Source organism: Artibeus jamaicensis, unplaced genomic scaffold (assembly GCF_021234435.1).
Source record: "Artibeus jamaicensis isolate MK-2021 breed Jamaican fruit bat unplaced genomic scaffold, CSHL_Jam_final scaffold_1964, whole genome shotgun sequence".
NCBI lineage: Eukaryota > Metazoa > Chordata > Mammalia > Chiroptera > Phyllostomidae > Artibeus > Artibeus jamaicensis.
In genome coordinates this window covers 37,336,945-37,357,783 of record NW_026522030.1, presented here as the reverse complement: position 1 = coordinate 37,357,783, position 20,839 = coordinate 37,336,945, and the positions used below count along the sequence as shown (strand labels likewise).

Below are 20,839 nucleotides of genomic sequence, written 5' to 3'. Positions count from 1 at the left end.
TAGCCTTAAATAATGCATATAGTCCATTTATATTTATTATAATTTACTTGTACGCTTGAACTTATTTTACTGTCTTACTATGTGGGGTTTTTTTTAAGATTTTATTTATTTATTTTTAGACATAGGGAGGGAGAAACATTGGTGTGAGAGAGGAACATCAATTGGTTGCCTGTCAAACGCGTCCCCATGGGGACCAAACCCACAACCCAGGCATGTGTCCTGACTGGGAATCAAACAGGAGGCCTTTTGCTTTGTGAGAGGACGCCCAACCAACTGAACACCACCAGTCAGGCCTTGTTCTGTGTTTTTATTTGTCCCACTTTTTATATTCCTCTTCTCTCTGGCATTTGTTTAAATTTTTTTGTTGTTTAAATTTTCTTTGTTGTTTTGAAAATAATACATTCTTGTTAGTGGTTATTAGAATTTTTAACAAGTTTTTTTGGTTTTTTTAAATTATTTTTTTAATCCTCAGTCGAGGATATGCTTTATTGATTTTAGAGGAAGGGAGAGAAACATCGATGTGAGAGAGAAACATTGATTAATTGCCTCCTGTATGTGCCCTGACTGGGGATTGAACGCACCACAACCTAGGTGTGTGCCCTGCTTGGAAATGGAGACACCTAGCCCGGGCCATACGTATTTTTGTTTCTTTTTTCTTTTAAATGAAAGTTAGGTTTATCTGACTTACTGCAGCAAGGATGGAGACACTCCAGAGGAACCAGGGCATCTGAGTACTAGGAGTTGAGGGGGTTTCTCAGAAGATCTGGGATGGTGCTGATGAGGCCAAGGAAGAGTTGGGGAAGCAGGGGCAGTTCTGGATCGCCCCAGTTAAAGAAGGGGGTGGGCAGTTCGGTGATCGGGTCTCTTCATAATTTGATAATTATTATTACTGCAATTAATTATTGTTCAGTTTCATCCATAATGATCTAGCAAGGAGGAAGATGAAAGTGGGTTTACAGTCAGCATTAGTATGGGAGCAGCAGGCAGCCACTCTTGTTAGTTGGAAGGGGAAACTAGTTGAATTTTTCGGTTTCAGAGTGGCCTCTTGTGTGTCTTGTTGAAAAGTGGTTGGATGTGGAGGACCCTTGTAGCCATTGTTTCTATTCTGTGGGCACTTTCTGCATTCAGTTGAGTTCATTATTGTCTGGCTGCCAGCAGGGCTGGTTTTTGTTGTTGTGTATTGTTTTCATTTTTTCACACACCAGGAAACTCGGGGAATGTCTCTGAGGTCTCTCTGTACCTTGGCACTGGCTGCACAGCCTTGGGCGGCAGCACAGCTTTGGATGGGTGGCTGCCTTTGAAACTGGGAAAGCTGGTGTTCATGGTGCCTGTCACCTGCCAGGCCCAGTGAGCAGAGACTGGGATTTAATCTTTATGGGTGCATTATTCAGGTGGTTGGTGATCTGAGGAGACCACGGGTTTGTACTCTAACAGACTGTCTTACATTCCGTTTTAAAATGGCCCTTTTTATAAAGAGAACAAAGTGTAGATAAAGGGTTTGGAATTCAAGGAAAGGTTAGTTGGATTAACAAAACCGCAGCATTCTAGCCCAGGGCCGTGGTCATCTCAGATAACATCCTGAATTGCTTGAAGTCCTGAGGCACAGAGGTGGGACTGCTTATGGTCTTCTGGACTCAGGGTTGGTCATACCTTCAGTTCCTAGAACAATAGTTTTTACATGCATTGATTACTAAGCTTATTAGCTATACTTAAACTAAAATTTTCCAACTTTCCAGTTGCCCATCACCTTCACTTCTTGTGCCTGATTTCCCACAGTAGTATGTGTGGATCCCTTTCAGTGCTGGCACTCTGAGTGTCAACAGGGCTTATTAAGAGGTCATTGCAGTGCCCTGAGACCTTAAGTGGGTGCCTCGTCTGGCATCATCTATCTAAACGTTAGCAAGGGAGAGAAGTAAGAAAGCACAGTTTTATCTGTTTTAAAAAAACATGAGTCATTGCCCCCTGCCTTGACTTAGTGAGACTCAGTTGCCTTGAGTGATTCAGAGATTTTCAGATACCAGGAGGCAAAGGCACACAGTTCTGTTCAGAATTGTATAATAATAATCCAAGCCATAAATGACCATTAAACCAGTTTTTTTTCCCCAATACTATTTTATACAGGGCCAGGTCATCAGAGTTTGATCAAGTACTAACAATGAAAACATACATTGGATATTTTTTGAAAAGAAACTTGCATTGCTTTGAGTAGAACCAAGATGTATGAATTCATAGCAGCTGTGATTTTTAAATATGTCAAATGCCTTTGACATATTTAAGACCTTTTTAAATATGTCAAATGCTTTGCCTCCTTGTTTTGCTTAATATATGCACAGCACCCTGTGAGCTGCATATCATATTCCTCATTTTATAAATGAGGAAGTTGTGTCTTTGAGATTTGAAGTAACTTGATCTAAACCTCTCAACCAGTGAGGGCAAGGAAAGATTTCACACCTAAGTGTGTCTTAGTGTAAGCCCACTATTCTCCAGCAAGCCAGAGAAATTGGATACTACAGCCTTCAGAGGTACTCCACCCCCACTATGAGTGATGGCCACCTCAGTGGCCCTGGAAGAAACCTGTCCCTACATAAAGTCTTGATCCCCTCACGTCTCAGCCTCCACTGTAGCCCCTGCTTCCCAATAGTCAAGCTCAGAAACAGTGTGTGAACACAAATCCAAGTAGCCTAACTGAAAGAAAGGAGTGGCCCCATGATGTCACACCTGAAAATCTGGGCCAATTTGAGGAAACTAAGGCTACAGTACAGTGTTTTTTGTCACCTAAGAGACCTTTAAGTCGGGGTGTTTTGTTTTTCTTTTTTTTTTTTAAGACATTGAGCTGGATTCTCCATGGCTTCTTTGTGGCTTGGTGATATCAAGACATCTGAGAAATTTGCCTTCATGATACTCCCTCCTTCCTTACACAGGAAGGAGTTACACAGGTCTTGCCGTCGTTCATGACTAGGTCCACTTGGTGTATTGTTCATGTCCTGGCCACCTCCTTCATGCCACATAGAGCAACTTCCATCCCTAAACTTCATGATAAAGATAGGTGATAATGTAGCTGGAAGAGCTGGATAAAGAGACTCATGAGGGGAGGGTGGGGATCTGCCTTCCCACTCACAGGATACATCCAAATGACCAATTCAGGACCTTCAGAGGGTGGTGTCTGGTGCATGAATTTACTCACAGATGAAGCTGTACATAAGCTTTGTGCCAGGTCTTGTGGTTGGACTGCAACACATCCAATATTCATCCAGTGTATTAGTTGGGTAGAGCTGCCATTGTTCCACAGAGTTGCTCAAATAACAGAAATTGGCTTTCTCACAATTCTGGAGGTTAGAGTTCAGGGTCAGGGTGTCTTCTAAGGTTAGCTGTGTGTTAGTTACATATGGCCTTTATTATGTTAAGGTATGTTGCCTCTATTCCCACTTTGCTGGGAGTTTTTACATAAATAATGTGGATTTTGCCAAATGCCTTTTTCCACATCTATTGATATACTTGAATTATTTTTATTCTTTATGTGATATATCACATTATACTTGATATGCAGATATTGAACCAACCTTGCATCTAGGGAATAAGTCCTATTGGGTCATTGACCATGGCGTATGAGCTTTTTAATGTATTGCTGAATTTGGTTTGTTGCTATTTTGTTGAGGATTTCTACATCTTTGTTCATCAGGAATATTGGCCTGTAGTTTTCTATTTTTGTAGTGTTTTTGTCTGGCTTTGGTGTCAGGGTAATGCTGGACTTGTAAAATGAGTTTGGGAGTTTTCCCTCTTTAGTTTTTTGGAATAGTTTGAGAAGAATGAATAGGTATTCATTCTTTTTAACTGTTTGGTTAAAATTCACCTGTGAAGCCATCTGGTTCAGGGCTTTTGTTTATTCAGAGAACCAGCTCTTGATTTCATTGATCTTTTGTATTACGGGTTTTTTTTAACTACTTTATTATTTCTTTGGGCTTTGTTCTTTTTCTTTTTCTTTTCTTTTTTTTTTTTTTTTTTCAGTTCCTTTAGATGTAAAGTTAGAGTGTTTATTTAAGAGGTATCTTCTCTTTTGAGGTAAGCTGTATAGTGTGAATTTTCCTCTTACATTTGCTGTGGCTCTGTCCCATGGATTCGGGGACATTGTATTTTAATTTTTATTTGCCTCAAGGTATCTTTTGACTTGTTACTTAATCTCATTGTTATCCCATTCATTATTGAGCACATAATTTAGCCTCCATATGTTTGTGTTTTTTAGTTTTGCGTTTTAGTTTGTGCGTTTTTAGTTTTCTTCTTATAATTGATTTCTAATTTTATACCATTGTGATGGGAGAAGATGCTTCAATTCACTTTTAAATCTGTCGAAACTTGATTTTGGGCATGACATGTGACCTCTCCTGAAAAAGTTTCCATGTGTACTTGAATGAATAGTCTACTGCTTTTGAGTAAAATGTCAAGTAAATCCATCTGATCTAGTGTGTCATTTATGGCCACTGTTTCCTTGATCCAGAGATCTATCCTTTGGGCTCAAGAGGGTGTTCAAGTCCCCTGCTATGACTGTATTGCTATATTAGGAGCAAAGATGTTTACAAGAGTTATGTCCTCTTCCTGTATTGATCCCTTTATCAATATGAAATGCTCTTCTTTGTCTTCTTTTACAGACTTTGTTTTACTCCAGACTGTTTTTATTTATATTTGCATAAAACAACTTTTTTGTTTCTTTACTTCTTTTATTATATCTTATTGATTATACTATTACAGTTGTCCTAATTTTTTCCCCTTTGCTGCCTCCCCACCCAGCATCACCAGCTCCCTCAGGCAATCCTCCCACCATTGGTCATGTCTATGGGTCATGAGTATAAGTTCTTTGGCTGCTCCACTTCTTGTACTGCCCTTTACATCCCATGGCTATGCTGTAACTACCTGTTTGTACTTCTTAATCTCCTCACCTCTTCACCCATTCTCCTGTCCCCCCTCCCATCTGGCAGCCATCAAAATTCTGTTTGTATCCTTAGTTCAGTTTCTGCTCTTCTTGTTTGCTTAGTTTGGTTTTTAGATTCAATTTATTGATATGGGTGTTTTTTTTTTGCCATTTTATTGTTCACGGTTTTGATCTTTTTATTGAATAAGTCCCTTTAACATTTCATATAATCATGGTTTGGTAATGATGAACTACTTTAATTTTTTCTTGTCTTGAGGGTCTTTATCGCCCCTTCAATTCTAAATGTTATCTTTGCTGGGTAGAGCGATCTTGGCTGTAGGTCCCTGCTTTTCATGACATTGAATGTTTCTTGTCAGTCCCTTCTAGCCTGAAAAGTTGCTTGTGAGAAATCAGCTGACAGTCTTACAGGAACTCCCCTGTAAGTAAATAACTGCTTTTCTCTTGCTGATTTTAAGATTCTCTCTTTGTCTTTAACCTTTGGCATTTTAAGAATGATGTGTCTTGGAGTGGGCCTCTTTGTATCCATCTTGTTTGGGACTCTCTGCTTTCTGGACTTGCATGTCTGTTTCCTTCACTAAATTAGGAAAATTTTCTTTCATTATTGTTTCAGATAGATTTCCAGTTTCTTGCTCTTTCTCTTCCCCTCTGGTACCCCTATGATATGAATATTGGACCTCTTGAAGTTGTCCCAGAGGCAGCTTATACTTTCCTCACTTTGGGGGGTTCTTTTTCCTTCTTGTTCTGATTGTTTGCTTTTTGCCTCTTTATGTTCCATGTCATTGATGTGACTCTTGGCTTTATCCACTCTACTGTTGTTTCGCTGTAAATTGTTCTTCATTTCAATTAGTGATTCTTTGTTTCTAAGTGTGTCTTTCTTTATTCTGTGGAGGGCCTCACAAAATTTCTTGAGCATCCTTATAACCAGTGTTTTGAACTCCACATCTGATAGATTGTTTATCTCTATTTTGTTTAGCCCTGTTTCTGGAGTTTTGATCTGTTCTTTAATTTAGGCCATGTTTCTTTGCTTGTTTTGGCAGCCTCCCTGTATTTGTTTTTATGTATTGGGTACAGCTGCTTTGACTCCGTGTCTTGGTAACCCGACCTAATGTAGTAGGTATCCTGTAGGTCCAGTGGCACAGCCTCCTCTTTCTTGGGTATTCAAGGTGTGCCATTGTGTGGGCTGAGTATACCCTTATCTCGTACTTGAGCCTTGGTTGCTGTTGGCAGATCAATGGGAGGAATTTCCCAGGCCATTCAGCTGCAGGGATTGGCAGTGACCACTTAAACACCAACCTCTGCCTTCTGTGGAGGATCATCTGTTCAGGGATCCTCCCAGGTGGTGTGGGCCAAGGTGGTGTGGGCCAAGGTCAGCCCCCACCTGTGTTTTGCCCAGGGCCACCCTGCCTGGGCTATAAAGCAATCTGAGATGGTTGCTACTTGTGCTGGGCTTGGAGGTTCTCAGGCAAAGTGAACCTGTGAGTCTAGACTGGCTGCTGCTAGTGCTGGGCTTGGGGCTCAGTGAGGCCCGCTGTTGCTTGTTTGAGAGGATTTAGGAAGTTTGAAGCATGAGCAAAGACCAGCCATTCACACTGAAAAGCCGCTTAGGTGGGCCCATAAATTGGGTGGGGCAGAGACTTTGGGGATGTCCAAGGCAAGTTAAACAGTATGAGCCAGGTTGATGGAGTCTCAGTTATGGCACCAGCTTGCTGGTTCTGTGGCGGGAGGGTTTAGGAAAGGAACAGTGGCCTCTGCTCACCTTGATGCCAGGCACTTCTGTTCCCCCCTGTATACCACTGGTGCCTTTCAAGCTGCTACCCTGGTGCTGAAGCTGAGAGGGAGTGAGTCTAGTAGGTGAGTCTGTGTATGGGTTCTTTAAGAGAAACTGCTTGGGACTCCAGAAGTTTCTTCCCTTACCTCAGTCCTCACTGGTTTTTGCAGCCAGTTCTGGGGATATATCTTCCCAGCACTGGAACCCTGGACTTGGGGCTGGTGTGGGTCTGGGACTCCTTGCTCCCGAGATATCCCTCCTGAATTTTTGTCCGCCACACGTGTGTGAGAGACCAGCCTGTTACGTGTCTCTGCCCCTCCTACCAGTCTGGATGGATGTGTCTTTAATTTCCTAGTTGTTTGTCTTCTGTTCAACTTGATTTCTGATGGTTCTGAGTGGTGGTGGTTCTGTATTTTAGTTGCAATTTTGATGTGGTGCGAAGTGGCAAGCCATGTTTGCTTATGCCGCCATTTTGACCAGAAGTTCCTTCATTTGTTTACTTTTATTCTATGTGTGTCTTTGATCTGAAGTCTGTCTCTTTAGGAAGCATATGTACAGGTCTTATTTTTTAATTCATTCAGCTATACTGGGTCTTTGATTGGAGCATTTAGTTTATTTACATTTAAAATAATTTTTGAAAGGTATATAGTTGTTTTCTAACTGTTTCTGTGGTTCTCTGTTTCTTTTCTCTTACTTTCTTCACTTGTATGTTAGTGACTTTCTGTAATGTCATGTTTGGATTTCTTCCTCTTTATTTCCTGTATATTTCTTATAGATTTTTGGTTTGACGTTTCTGTGTGCTTTATATATACCAAGCTGTGTTTATAGCGATCTTTTTAAGTTAGTCACTTAATTTTGAACATATTCTAAAATCACTTAAAATTTTACACACCTCCTTCAAACTTATGTTTTCATCATTTTTTTCTTTTGTGTGTTTGTGTTTATCTGTTAATTTATTATTGCAATTACACATATTTCTACTTTTGCCATAATAGTAGCTTTATAGTTGATTGATCCACTGCTTTTACTATGTTTGCCTGTTTCAGTGAGAATTGTTCCCTTATATTTTTTAATCTTATTTTTTATCTTTTCTACTTAAGTCCCTTCAACATTTCTTGTAATACTGGTTTAGTGGTAAGGTGCTCCTTTTGCTTTTTCTTATCCGTGAAGCTCTTTATCTCTCCTTCAATTTCAGTGTTATCTGCTGAGTGGAGTAATTTTGGTTGTAGCTCTTTGCTTTTTAGTACTTTGAATATTTCATGCCACTCTTTCTGTCCTGCAAACTATCTGTTGAAAAAATCAGCTGATAATCTTTAGTGAGCTTGCCTGTGCATAACTAATTGCTTTTGTCTTGATAGTTTTAAAATTCTGTTTTCTTTTTTTTTAATTTATTTTTTAAAATTGATTATGCTGTTACAGTTGTCCTATTCCCCCCTTCATTCCCCTCCACCCTGCCCCCCATCCCCACCATTACCCCCCTTTAGTTTATGTCCATGTGTCCCAAGTCCTTTAGGTTCTATATTTCCCATGCTATTCTTGCCCCCCCCATCTATTTTCTATCTACTGTCTATGCTACTTATTTTCTGTACCTCCTCCCCCCATCTCCTCCTCCCACTCCCCTGTTGCTAACCCTCCTTGAGATCTTCATTTCTATGTTTCCACTCCTGATCTAGCTGTCCTTTTAGTTTGCTTTCGTTTTAGGTGTGGTTGTTAATAACTGTGAGCTTGTTGTTCTTTCACTGTTCATGTTTCTTTAACTTCTTTTTCTTAGATAAGTCCCTTTAACATTTCATATAATAAGGGCTTGGTGATGATGAACTCCTTGAATTTGATCTTATCTGAGAAGCACCTTATCTGTCCTTCCATTCTAAATAAAAAGTTTTGCTGGATAGAGCAATCTTGGTTGTAGGTCTTTAGATTTCATGACTTGGAATATTTCTTTCCAGCCCCTTCTTGCCTGTAAGGTCTCTTTTGAGAAATCTGCTGACAGTCTGATGGGGACTCCTTTGTAGGTGATTGTCCCCTTAGCTCTTGCTGCTTCTAGGATTCTCTTCTTCATTTTAATTTTGGCTAATGTAATTATGATATGCCTTGGTGTGTTTCTTCTTGAGTCCAACTTTTTTGGTACTCTCTGAGCTTCTTGGATTTCTTGGAAGTCTATTTCCTTTGCCAGATTGGGGAAATTTTCTTTTATTATTTGTTCAAATAATTTTTCCACTGGTGGTTGTGTCTTTCCCCCTTCTGGTACCCCTATAATTCGGATATTGGAGCGTTTAAAGATGTCCTGGAGGTTCCTAAGACTCTCCTCATTTCTTTGAATTCTTGCTCCTTGACTCTTTTCTGTTTGGCCATTATTTGCTTTCTTCTGGGCCACTTCATTGATTTGAGTCCCAGTTTCCTTTTCATCTCTATGGGTTTTCTGTGGAATTCCATTCATTTCCCTTAGTTTAGCCTTCATATGTTTCTCTAATTTGTGGCTATAATCAACCAGATCTGTTAGGAACCTGATGACCAGTGTTTTAAACTGTGCGTCTGAGAGTTTTGCTATTTCTTCGTCGCTTAGATTTATCTCTGGGGCTCTGAGGTCTTTCTGCGACATTTTTGGTCTGTTCTGGCCCTTTAAGCGGGAGAAGCGGCGCCTTGGACTCCCAGGTCGCTGGATTGTGACGCTGTATGTGGGGGCGTGGTCAGAGCGGGGATATGGCGGCGCCCTCTACTGCCGCAAGCCACGGGGACCGCCGGGGACCGCCGGGCCCGGTCCAAGCGCCCACTCCCTCGCCTGTCCGCTCGCCCACAGATAGGCAACCGCAGTCAACATGCAGCCCCACCTCCCCACTGTCTCCTCAGCAGTAGCTCACCCGGTGGGTTGCTCGGTCGCTCACTAGGTCCAATCCTGGGTTTGGAACCCGTGCGTCTGGATTCGCGCGTCTGGATTCTGCGCCTGGGTCCGTCCGACCGGAGTCCTGTGCAACCCCTCACGAGACGCCGGTTTCGCCCCTTACCGGTCGGGCTGAAGAATTTGTTGTTACCGGACTTCCAAAAAGTTCAATTTTCCGTGTTCTGGTTGTGTTTTCTGATGCTCATATTTAGTTGTCCCTAAACTTGGTTGTGTGAGGAGGTACGGCATCTATACCTCCATCTTGGCGGAAGTCTAAAATTCTGTTTTCAATTTTGGGTTTTACTTAGGATGTGTGTTGGTGTGGACTTCTTTGCTTTCATCCCGTTTGGGACCACTGTGCTTCCTGAACTTGTATGTCTGTTTTCTTTGCCAGGATAGAGAAGTTTTCCATCATTATTTGTTCAGATAGGTTTTCAATTCCTAGCTCTTTCTCCTCTTTCTGGTTCCCCTGAGATGTGAATGCTGTTAACATATGTTGTTTTTCCAGATGTCATTTAAACTGTCCTCATTTTTAAAAATTCTTTTATCATTTGCTGTTCTGATTGGGTGTTTTCTGAGCCTTTGTCTTCTAATTGCTGATTCTGTCCTCTGCTTCAACTAATCTGTTTATTCCCTCTAATGTATTAATGATTTCCATATCTTTGTTGAAGTTTTCACTGAGTTCATCTATGTGTCCTCCTAAGTTTATTGAGCACCTTTAAAATCATGTTCATTGCTTTTCTCCATTTCATTTAGTTCTTTTTGGAGTTTTGTCCTGTTCTTTGATTTGGGATATGTTTTTGTCTCCTCATTTTGGGTGACTCCCTGTTTGTTTGTATGTATTGGGTAGATCTATGTCTCCTAGGCTTGGCAGAGTGGTTTTAAGTTGTAGATGTCCTGTGAGGCCCAGTGGCACAGTCTCTCTGTTCATCTGAGCCCATTGCTCTAGGAGTACTACTTGTGTGGCTTGTGTGTGCCATCCTATTGTAGCTGAGCCTTGATTGCTGTTGGCACATCAGTGGATGGGATTGACCTTCATATGGACTGGCTGTGAGGGCTCACGGTAACTACAGCAGACAAGCTGTTGTGTGGGGGCTTACCGAACAGAGTAGGAGTTGGTTTAGCAGGGCTCTGGTGCCATCTGAATCCACACTTCAGGTGTTGTTTGTGGAGCTGGTCAGGTATGCTCCAGTGTGCTGTGAAGCCGGCCACTGGGTTTGTTGCTTCTAGAGACTCCTAGGTAGTGCAGGTTTTGATTATCTGTATTTGTGCCTGGCCTGCGTCTACCTAGTGGGACCTACAAAGTAGTCTGTGGTTAGTTTACGTGCTGGTCTTAGAGGTGCTTGGGAGAGGCTATGCTGCAAACCGAGGCTGGCTGCCACTAATGCTGTGCTCAGGACCCTTTGTTGGATGCCACAGTGTGAGCTGAGGCCAGCTGCTTCTAGTTGAAGCTAAATTCCAGACAAATACAGGCTGCAGCTTTTTCCAGTCTCGGGACCACCTGATGGGCATTAAGATGCAAGTTGAGACCTGGTGCTGCTTGTGCTGGGCTTGAGGGTATTTAGCAAGAGGTACAGGGCACACTGAATGCAGCTGCTGTTTGTTTGCAGTCTTGAGGACTTTGAGAGATTTTAGGAAATCTATAGCACTAGTGTAGGCCGGCTGCTTGGGTGGAAAAGCTTCTAGAAGTGTCTTGAGCTAGTGCTTGATTTGGGTGTGGCCTTGGGGGATCAACAAGCAGCAAAAATAGTGTTAATGAGGTTAATGGAGATCACAGATTTCGCACCTGGTTGCCCTAACTGGCCTGTTGGAAAGGGGTCAGCAAAAGAGTCATGGCACCAGCACTTTACATCCCAAGAGAAAGCCACCATGACTCCAGTCCCAGCTGTCCCTCTGAAGCGAGTCGATTTTGTTTCTCCCCTTATGTCCCTGGTGCTTTTTAAGCTGCTGCTCCGCACTGGAGTCTCACAGAGCAGGTGAGTGTCTGTAAGCATGTGATTTGCATAGGCCCCTCAAGAGGAGCGTCTGGGACTCCAGCAGACTTGTGTCTCACTCAGGTGCAATCCATGCTGGTTTTTACAGCCAGCTGTTATAGGGACTTCTCTTCCCAGCACATGGCCCTAGGCTGGGGACCTGGTTTTGGAGCCGAGAGCCTGTGTGCTCCTCTGGGGGGACCCCTGGAGCCAAGATATACTTCCTGTTATTTAACTGCCACACGATGGGTCTGGAACCTGCCCATTCTATGTCTCTGCCCCTCCTACTGGTCTCTTTGTGGCTTCTTCTTTGTGTCTTTCATTGTAGGACTTTTGTTCAGCTAGTCTTAAGGTGGTTATCAATGATGGTTTTTCTATAGTTTTGATGTGATCCTGGGAGAAGGTGAGCACAGCTTTTGCCTACTCTGCCATCTTGACCAGAGGTCCCTTAACATAAACACTTTAGTGTCTAATGTTAATTAAATATCTTCATCTTCCTACTGAATAAGACCTTGAAGTACTATTATTTTAATCATAACATCTTCTCTGAACTTATATGCTATTTTAATTTGATCTTATTTTTAAACCTTTCAAGATAACTATTATACTGTTAGTGTTCGTTTGGAATTACCCCACATATTTTCTTTTTGCCTTGCTTTTTATTTTTTTCTTCTCTTTGTGTTCTTCCCTTTGGGATCTCTTTCTCCTAGAGGACATTCTTTAAAGTTTCCTTTAATGAGGGTCTTCTAGTGGAATACATAGTTTTGGTCTGAAAATGATGTTATTTTGCTCTTGACAATTGTATTTGCTAGATATAAAATTTTACATTGATATTTTTCAGCACATGCAAAGTATAATTTTATCTTCAGTTGTGCATCTACTCTTGGTTTCTCTCATAGTAATTTTTTTGTCAAGAGGATTTTGAAATTGCATCTCTTTTGGTGTTTTATTAACTTTACATTATATATTTAGGTGTGGGTTTATTTTTTATTTTGTTTGGGATTTAATGAGCTTCCTCAATATGTGATTTGGAAAATTCATCTGTTTAATAAATCCTCAAATATTACCTCTGACCTATTCTGTCTCCCTCACTTTTAGAACTCTTATTTGTGTAATGTTAGGCTTTCTTAGTCATACATCCATGTCTTTTAACATCTTCCATATTTTTCTTCTTTTTATGTCTCTGTGTGACATTCTAGCTCCATTTCTCTTTGGTTCTTTTTCAGATGTTCCTATTGTTTGCTTATGTTTTCAGTCTTTTCTTAAAATATGTTAAATGTACATAATTTATTCTGGAGTCCATTAATTCTAATATGATTTTCCTTTTCTGCCACCTCTGCTAGTTCTTGTTCTTGACACTGTGTGCATGCATGCGTGTGCACATTCATGTGTGTGTTTTGCCATTGAGCCAGAGAGATACTCCTTTATCTTTGGACTGTATCTGTGTTAATTCTTTGAGGGTAAAGGCAGATTTCCTACAGAGGGAGTTTTTATTAATTTCTGTCAGAGACCATTGGACACTTTAAATCCAGGATCACAATATATAGAACTCTCAGTTTGAGGGGTTTTGAACCTCCTTAGGTATGTCATTTAACTTCAGGATACAACTCTATTTGAGACTGACTGTTCAGTAACTCTTGGGGGAGGTTTTTCGCTTGTTTCACAGTTCAAGCTATTGTTTAAGACAGGCAATTCACCCTGGTGCAGGTGGGAAGTGGTGGTGGTGGTGCAGGTAGTGGTGATGGTGGTGGTAGAGGTGGTGCAGGTGGTTTGTTCTTACATTGAAGGTATAGCCTTTGGGCTATAGACTCACTACCTTTGTAGCTCTGAGCGTGTCTGCAATGCCCCTCTCCTGTTATATCTTGAAAATGAATGTGCAAGCTTACTTGGTTTGCCAGATGCCCTCATTTTTTCACTCCTGGGTTCCTACTTGGGATTTTTGACCAGACTACCTTTTGTTCATGCTAACTTATAAGTGCATTTATGAAGATGTTTCAGCATTTTATTATTAATTTTTGTTTGTAGCAAGACAATCAAAAAGGAGTCTTTATTACTCATTATGTTGGGAATGTAAATTTAAAACTACATTTTTTTTTTTGGTTCCCAAAATTTTACTGCTTGGAGAGTGTTGATTATGGTATAATCTGTACATACAGCATTTATAAATTATTGTCATATAGCTACTGGATACCAATAATTTATCTTTCTTCCACATACTGCTGATTCCCAGTGAAGAAGATAGATGGATAGATGGGAGGTGTGGATCAGTAGTACTTCTAAAAGCAAGAAATAAGTAAATACCCTTCTTCCAAATTTTTTATCATTTAATGTTCTCGTGTAGCCATGTGATACAGGCTAGTTTTGCTGTCTGGAAATGCATACGCAAGAGTTGGTTTCATTCATACATTTTCCAAGTAGAGGGATTTTCAAGGTTTAACTGTTACATGCTCTTATATACCAGCCAATTTAGAATTGCAGTCAGTACATTTGATTGAAGAATAGCATAATGATTAAAGGATAAATAACTCCAGATATGCAAATCTTCTGGCAGTGTTTAGGAGTTAGTATTGGCATTTGATTTTAAGTTTAAACGATTCTGAATGTTGAAAGAGTATTAAATCATGTGTTATTACTAATAAAATGTCAATGTTTCCTTCTTTAGAGGGACCAAAATATCAAAAGCAAAAAAATTATAATAATAATCCTATCAGCAACCTTTGGTGCAAGAGAATTTTGGAAACTTTATTTCTGAAATACTGTATTATTTTGAATGTAAAGATTTTACAATTATTTTTTAACTAGGTTCAGGACTTCTGGAAATCTTATAATTACCCGTGAGATTGATGTGGCAAAAAATCAGTCCTTTTGGTACATCAACAAAAAATCAACTACCCAGAAAACAGTAGAAGAAAAAGTTGCAGCCTTAAACATTCAAGTGGGAAATCTTTGCCAGTTTCTACCTCAGGTACGAGAGAATTAAATGTGAAGCTGGAAGACCTTTGTAAATAATGTTTCCTTTTTATGCTGTTTAAGGATATAAATACCTTTTCAGGGATATTGTAAAGATTACTCTTTAAACTGAGCATAGTAGTCTTAATACTAACCATTCTTTTTAAAAGGTGGCATTTCTTACAACAGCAAGTTTCAACCTTTTTCATCTCCTGGCACACATAAACTAATTATTAACTTCTCTGTGTTACACCAAAAAACATTTTTGCCCATTGGACCAAAAAAAAAGGTATAATTTTGATTCATCCACACTGGACAGCTATGATTATGTTGGTTGTCACCATTTTTTATTTGACAATCTAAGGGGAAAAAAGTCCGTGCCCCTGACTGAATAGTTAGGTGTTGTATATTTTAAAAATTCTTAGGAATTTTTAAATTCCTGATTTAAAAATCACTGTCTTAAAGTATAACCTTTACTTTATAGAAAGTGAAAAATCACTGTCTTAAAGTATAACCTTATCTTCTAGTAACTTAGAAATTTTCAATTAATTAAAAAGTCTATGTTATTAGAGTATTGTTCAGGTAATAAAGTTGTATTAAAAGTACAGAGAGTAGCTTGAATTATGTTCTTCCATTTGTGGGCTCATAAAATTTTGTTAACAAGTTAATCAGTGATTTTGTGTAAGATATTTGATATACTAAAACTCTTAAATCTTTTGACATGCTTTGTGAAACCTTTATATACTTTAAATATGTTCAGTAAAAATAAAACATCTTGGTGATGCATGTTAACTGTTAAAATCAAATACGTTTTAAATTTGTTTTGGAATGCTGTCTAGTAACTAACTGACTTGTAGTTCATTTTTTTCTTCATAAACGGTGATTTGATTACATGTTTATATCAATTAAAATTAGAAATCATTTATCAGTTGATGTCAGATGATTTCTAGAAGTAGATGTTTAAAATTGCTTCTTTTTTTAACATTCCAATTGATGCATAATACATGATTATTTCCATTCAGGGGACTATTTTTTCTTTTATTCCAAACTTTATTATGTGAATATAAACCTTTCAGCCAGAAAATATTGACATAGAATTTGTATTGACTTTACTGGAATGACATGATTCATAAAATTATGTTGGTTTCACAGGGGGTAGAACACATCATCTGTATATTATATTGTGTGTTCACAACCCCGTCAAGTCTCTTTTCATCACCAGTTACTCTCCCTTTACCCTCTTCTAGCCCCTAACCCCCCTTTCCCTCTGGAAAGCAACATACTGTTTGTCTGTGTCTGTGAGGGTTTTTTGTTTGTTTTAGAGTGATTTGTCTTTTCTTTTTACTTAATCCCTTCACCTTTTTCACCCTGTCCCTCAACCCTACCTTCCCTCTGACAGCTGTCAGTCTGTTCTCTGTATCTAGGAGTCTGTTTCTATTTTATTAGTTTATTTTGTTCATTAGATTCTACATATAAGTGAAATTATATGGTATTTGTCTTTTTCTGACTGGCTTATTTCACTTAGCATAATACTCTCCATGTCAATCCATGCTATCTCAAAAGGTAAGATTTCCTTCGTTTTTCCACAGCCAAGTGTATTCCATTGTGTAAATGTACCACAGCATTTTTGTCCACTCATCTATTGATGGGCACTTGAGTTACTTCCAAATCTTGGCTATTTGTAAATAAAGCTCCACTGAACATAGGGGTGCATATATTCTTTCGAATTAGTGGTACGGGTTTGTTTAGCTACATTCCCAGAATTGGAATCACTGTGTCATAAGGCAGCTTCAGTTTTAATTTTTTGACATAATTCCATACTCCTTTCCACAGTGCCTGCACCAATCTGCATTTCCACCAATGAATGGTGCACAAGGGTTCCCTTACTGATGATAGCTATTTTGACAAATGTGTGATTATCTCAGTGTAGTTTTAATTTGCATTTCTCTCATGGTTAGGGACATTGAGAATCTTTTCATATGATGATTGGGCCATCTGTATGTCTTGTTTAGAGAAGTGTCTCTTCAGGTCCTTTGCCCATTTTTTAATGGGGCTCTTTGTGTTTTTGGTGTTGAGTTTTGTAAATTCTTTATAAATTTTGGCTATTAGCCCATTATCAGATGTATCATTGGCAGATATCTTCTCCCATTCAGTCGGTTGTCTTTTCATTTTACTGATGGTTTCCTTTGCTGTGCAGAAACTGTTAGTTTGATGTAGTCCTATTTATATATATTTTTTGTTTTCCTAGTCTAGAGGGATATATTGGGGGAAATGTTGCTACAAGAAATACCTGAGATTTTACTTCCTATGTTTTCTAGGATTTTTTGGTTTTGAGTCTAACATTTAAGTCTTTAATCCATTTTGAGTTGATTGTTATGCATGGTATAACAAGGTGTTCATGTATAAATTTGTTTAAAGGTTTTCAAAAGGATGACAGTTTATATCCTAAGTTTAGTTTTATTTTAAAGAATATATGTGAAAGGACAGAGTTCATATTAAGAACACATCTCAAAATAAAAATTTATTTTATCTTGATGACTGTGATCATTGAGTGAAGTGTGTTTTGAAGGTATTTGTAAATGATAATTGTTGCTGATATTTAAGGTTTGTGTTCTAGGATAAAGTTGGAGAATTTGCTAAACTCAGTAAAATTGAACTACTTGAAGCTACTGAGAAATCAATTGGTCCTCCAGAAATGCACAGATACCACTGTGAGCTCAAAAACTTCAGGGAAAAAGAAAAACAACTAGAGGTATTTATAAATGGATGACTCATTTTTATCCCTCATTAATTTCCATTTCTCAAGATGTGGGAAAGTGAATTCTAATTCATTGAGTAAATTCATATATTTGTGGGGTTTTTTTTTCACATAGGCTTGTATTGCTAACATTAATTAGGTGACAAAAAGTGAGAATGGATTTGCTAAATGTAAACTTTGAAAAATTTGACTATCATTTCACTAAATATATGTTATTAATTGAATTTCTAAGGACTGATAGTATTATAAAGTTTTTTTTTTCCTCTCGGGAGTGTAAGGATTATTCTCTTACTCATTTAATATTTGTTAAATGCCTCCCATATGCCAGGCAATGTGGAAGGTTCTGTGTAATGCAGCAGCCACCAAACAGCTTTTAATATTGTGTCTCTATTGAACCAGTGCTCATATTTTTTCAGTTGCATGAGGGTGGACTTTGTAAGACAACTATACTCATATTTTTTCAGTTGCATGAGGGTGGACTTTGTAAGACAACTATACATTTAGTAGTAGTGTGGAGTTTTTATTTTCAACTTTAATAAAACATATATATTTAAAATACCTTTTTTGCATATTGTTTGTAAAGGTCTTTTGTTTAATGAATCATTTTTCAGGGGCCAGCAACTAAAACATATTAATAAGTCTTTTTAATAAGTAATCCTGTAAACTGACACTTTTTCTCAAACTGTAACTATCAGTGCTTGATCATGTGTTGTTATAATTTAATATTATTTTTATTATTGCACTTACTTAGAATAAATGATCAAAGGTGTTGTAGTTATTATTTTATCTTACTGCAGGTACTCCATCAGTCCTTTTACCTTTTCCCTTTTCCCATATCAAAATCTAATATTCCCATCTGAAACACTTACTGAAACTTCCCACTGTCTTGAGAAATGACAAGAGTATATTCTACTAAATTCTAAGTACATCTTTGTATTTGTTACTCTGTTTTGCAACTTAAGAACTAAATTTTAGCTTTCCTTTATCTTCTAAGTCCTTAAGTCATGGGTGTTCATAACATTAATGATAGTATTTTCATTTGCAAATCACATTATAGCTATTGTTGAACTTTCACCTATAGCAAGTGAGTTGCTTCTACCCTTGAGATGAATGAGGCAGAGACCTTTCTTTAGACAGGAGGTCCAGGCTCAGTGACACATGGCAAGGCTTCCTCACAGTTACACAAGTAATGAATTTTAGAGCCTAGAGCCTAACATGCATAACTTATGTGTGTGTTAATTTTACATAGTACTTAACAACGTCTATGGAATTCTTTATTGTGAAATTTGTTAGTGTCATACATTTTTTATTTTTATGACCTGTTGTCTTTTCAGTTAAACTGATTGTTTAAACAAATATTTATTTTAGACCTCATGCAAAGAAAAAACTGAGTACCTAGAGAAAATGATTCAAAGAAATGAAAGATATAAACAAGATGTGGAGAGGTTCTATGAACGTAAGCGACACTTAGATTTGATTGAGATGCTTGAAGCAAAAAGGCCATGGGTGGTAAGTCTTAATTGTTAGAGGCTAAAATAGTGATTCTTTAAGTAGCAGAAAAGTTATAAAGGAGGGCTGAAATTCAAATTATCTGCTTCTGTTCATTTTTGCTTTATATCACATGTAATAAAATTTATCTTTTTGCGTTATTATATAGTTGTGTGATGTAATAACAAGTAACAAGTCTAAGAACTCAAATGTGGGATTCCTTTCAGATTTTAATCCTTAAAGATAGTTTTGTTAAGATCTAAAAATGTTCACTCATGTAGAAATTAAATTTTTAAAAATTTTTCTTGTGCTGCTTTTTGCCTATTTTTAATATATTTTATTGATTATGCCATTACAGCTGTCCCATTTTTCCTCCTTCGTTCCCCTCCACCCCGCATACCCCCTCCTCCCTTCCCCCCTTTAGTTCATGTCCATGTGTCATAAGTCCTTTAGCTTCTACATTTCCCACACTACTCTTGCCTTCCCCATCTATTTTCTACCTATTGTCTATGCTAGTAATTCTCTGTACCTTTTACCCCTCTTTCCTCCTCCCACTCCCCTGTTACTAATTCTCCATGGGATCTCCATTTCTGTGGTTCTGTTCCTGTTCTAGTTGTTTCCTTAGTTTGCTCTTGTTTTAGGTGTGGTTGTTAATAACCATGAGTTTGCTGTCTTTTTACTGTTAATATTTTTTATCTTTTTCTTAGATAAGTCCCTTTAACATATCATATCATATAAGGGTTTGGTGATGATAAACTCTAACTTGACCTTATCTGAGAAGCACTTTATCTGCCCTTCCATTCTAAAAGAAAACTTTGCTGGATAGAGCAATCTTGGATGTAGGTCCTTGCCTTTCATGACTTGGAATGCTTCTTTCCAGCCCCTTCTTGCCTGTAAGGTCTCTTGAGAAATCAGCTGACAGTCTGATGGGAACTCCTCTGTATAAGTCACTGCCTCCTTATCTCTTGCTGCTTCTAGAATTCTCTCCTTCATTTTAATCTTGGGTAATGTAATTATGATGTGCCTTGGTGTGTTCCTCCTTGGGTCCAACTTGTTTGGGATTCTCTGAGCTTCCTGGATTTCCTGGAATTCTGTTTCCTGTGCCAGATTGGGGAAGTTCTCCTTTATTACTTGTTCAAATAATTTTTCTACTTGTTGTTCTTCCTCTTCCCCTTCTGGTCCCCCTGTAATTCAGATGTTGGAACATTTAAAGATGTCTTGGAGGTTCCTAAGCCTCTCCTCATTTTTTTTGAATTCTTGTTTCTTCATTCTGTTCTGTTTGGTTGTTTCTTTCTTTTTTCTGGTCCACTCCATTGATTTGAGTCCCAGTTTTCTTTCCATCACTGTTGGTTCCCTGTGCATTTTCCTTCATTTCACTTATTGTAGCCTTCATTTATTCATCCAGTTTGTGACTAAAATCAACCAGTTCTGTGAGCATCCTGATCACCAGTGATTTGAACTTGCATCTGATAGGTTGGCTATCTCTTGGTCTCTTAGATGTATTGGCTCTGGGGCTTTGATCTGTTCTTCCATTTGAGCCATTTTTGGGGGGTGGTCAGGTCCCCCCAGCCCCTGTTACATAGTGAGGGGCAGAGCCTTAAGTGTTCACCAGGGTGGGGCAACCCAAGTCCCTGGGTTGTGACACTGTATGTGGGGGCGGGGTCAGAGAGGGGAACAATGGTGCTTGCTCTGCTCTCGGATTTCAGTACCTTGTGCCGCTTCCCCCAAGCAAAATGGGCCCTTCTGGTGCTGGTTCCTGGTGGGTGGGCTCATGTACATTCTAGGACCCTGTGGGTCTCTCCAGCAAATTCTCCTGTGAGGCTGGGAGTTTCCTGGCACCTTTTCAATCAGTGCTTTTAGTCTGCTTCCCATAGCTGGGGCCCTGAGTTGCACGGTCTGGCTCGCTGCCTGCTTTTGCCTTATTTATCTGCATGTGAATGTGTGATGGAAGTCACACCATTTTGCGAGCTCTGCTTGCTTCCTCCCTATGCCCCTGGTCTGCTAGCCCTGCGCCGCTTGTGCTCCTGGGCCCGGGTGTAGCAGCCACCACCTTTTCCTGCTGCGACCCCTCTCAGCTGGCCGCCGACTCTGCTCCTCTTAC

General features: G+C 39.1%; 1 protein-coding gene across 7 annotated transcripts in view; it reads left to right on the top strand.

The window, feature by feature from the left end:
• Window positions 1-20,839, top strand: part of SMC5 (structural maintenance of chromosomes 5) — a 101,548-nt gene that overhangs the window by 16,468 nt on the left and 64,241 nt on the right. For all 7 annotated transcript variants that reach the window (XM_037157588.2, XM_037157587.2, XM_037157586.2 and 4 more), the window contains exons 4-6: window positions 14,346-14,508; window positions 17,110-17,244; window positions 18,619-18,759. In XM_037157588.2, the coding sequence (XP_037013483.2) occupies window positions 14,346-14,508; window positions 17,110-17,244; window positions 18,619-18,759 (439 nt within the window). The remainder of the gene's footprint in view (window positions 1-14,345; window positions 14,509-17,109; window positions 17,245-18,618; window positions 18,760-20,839) is intronic.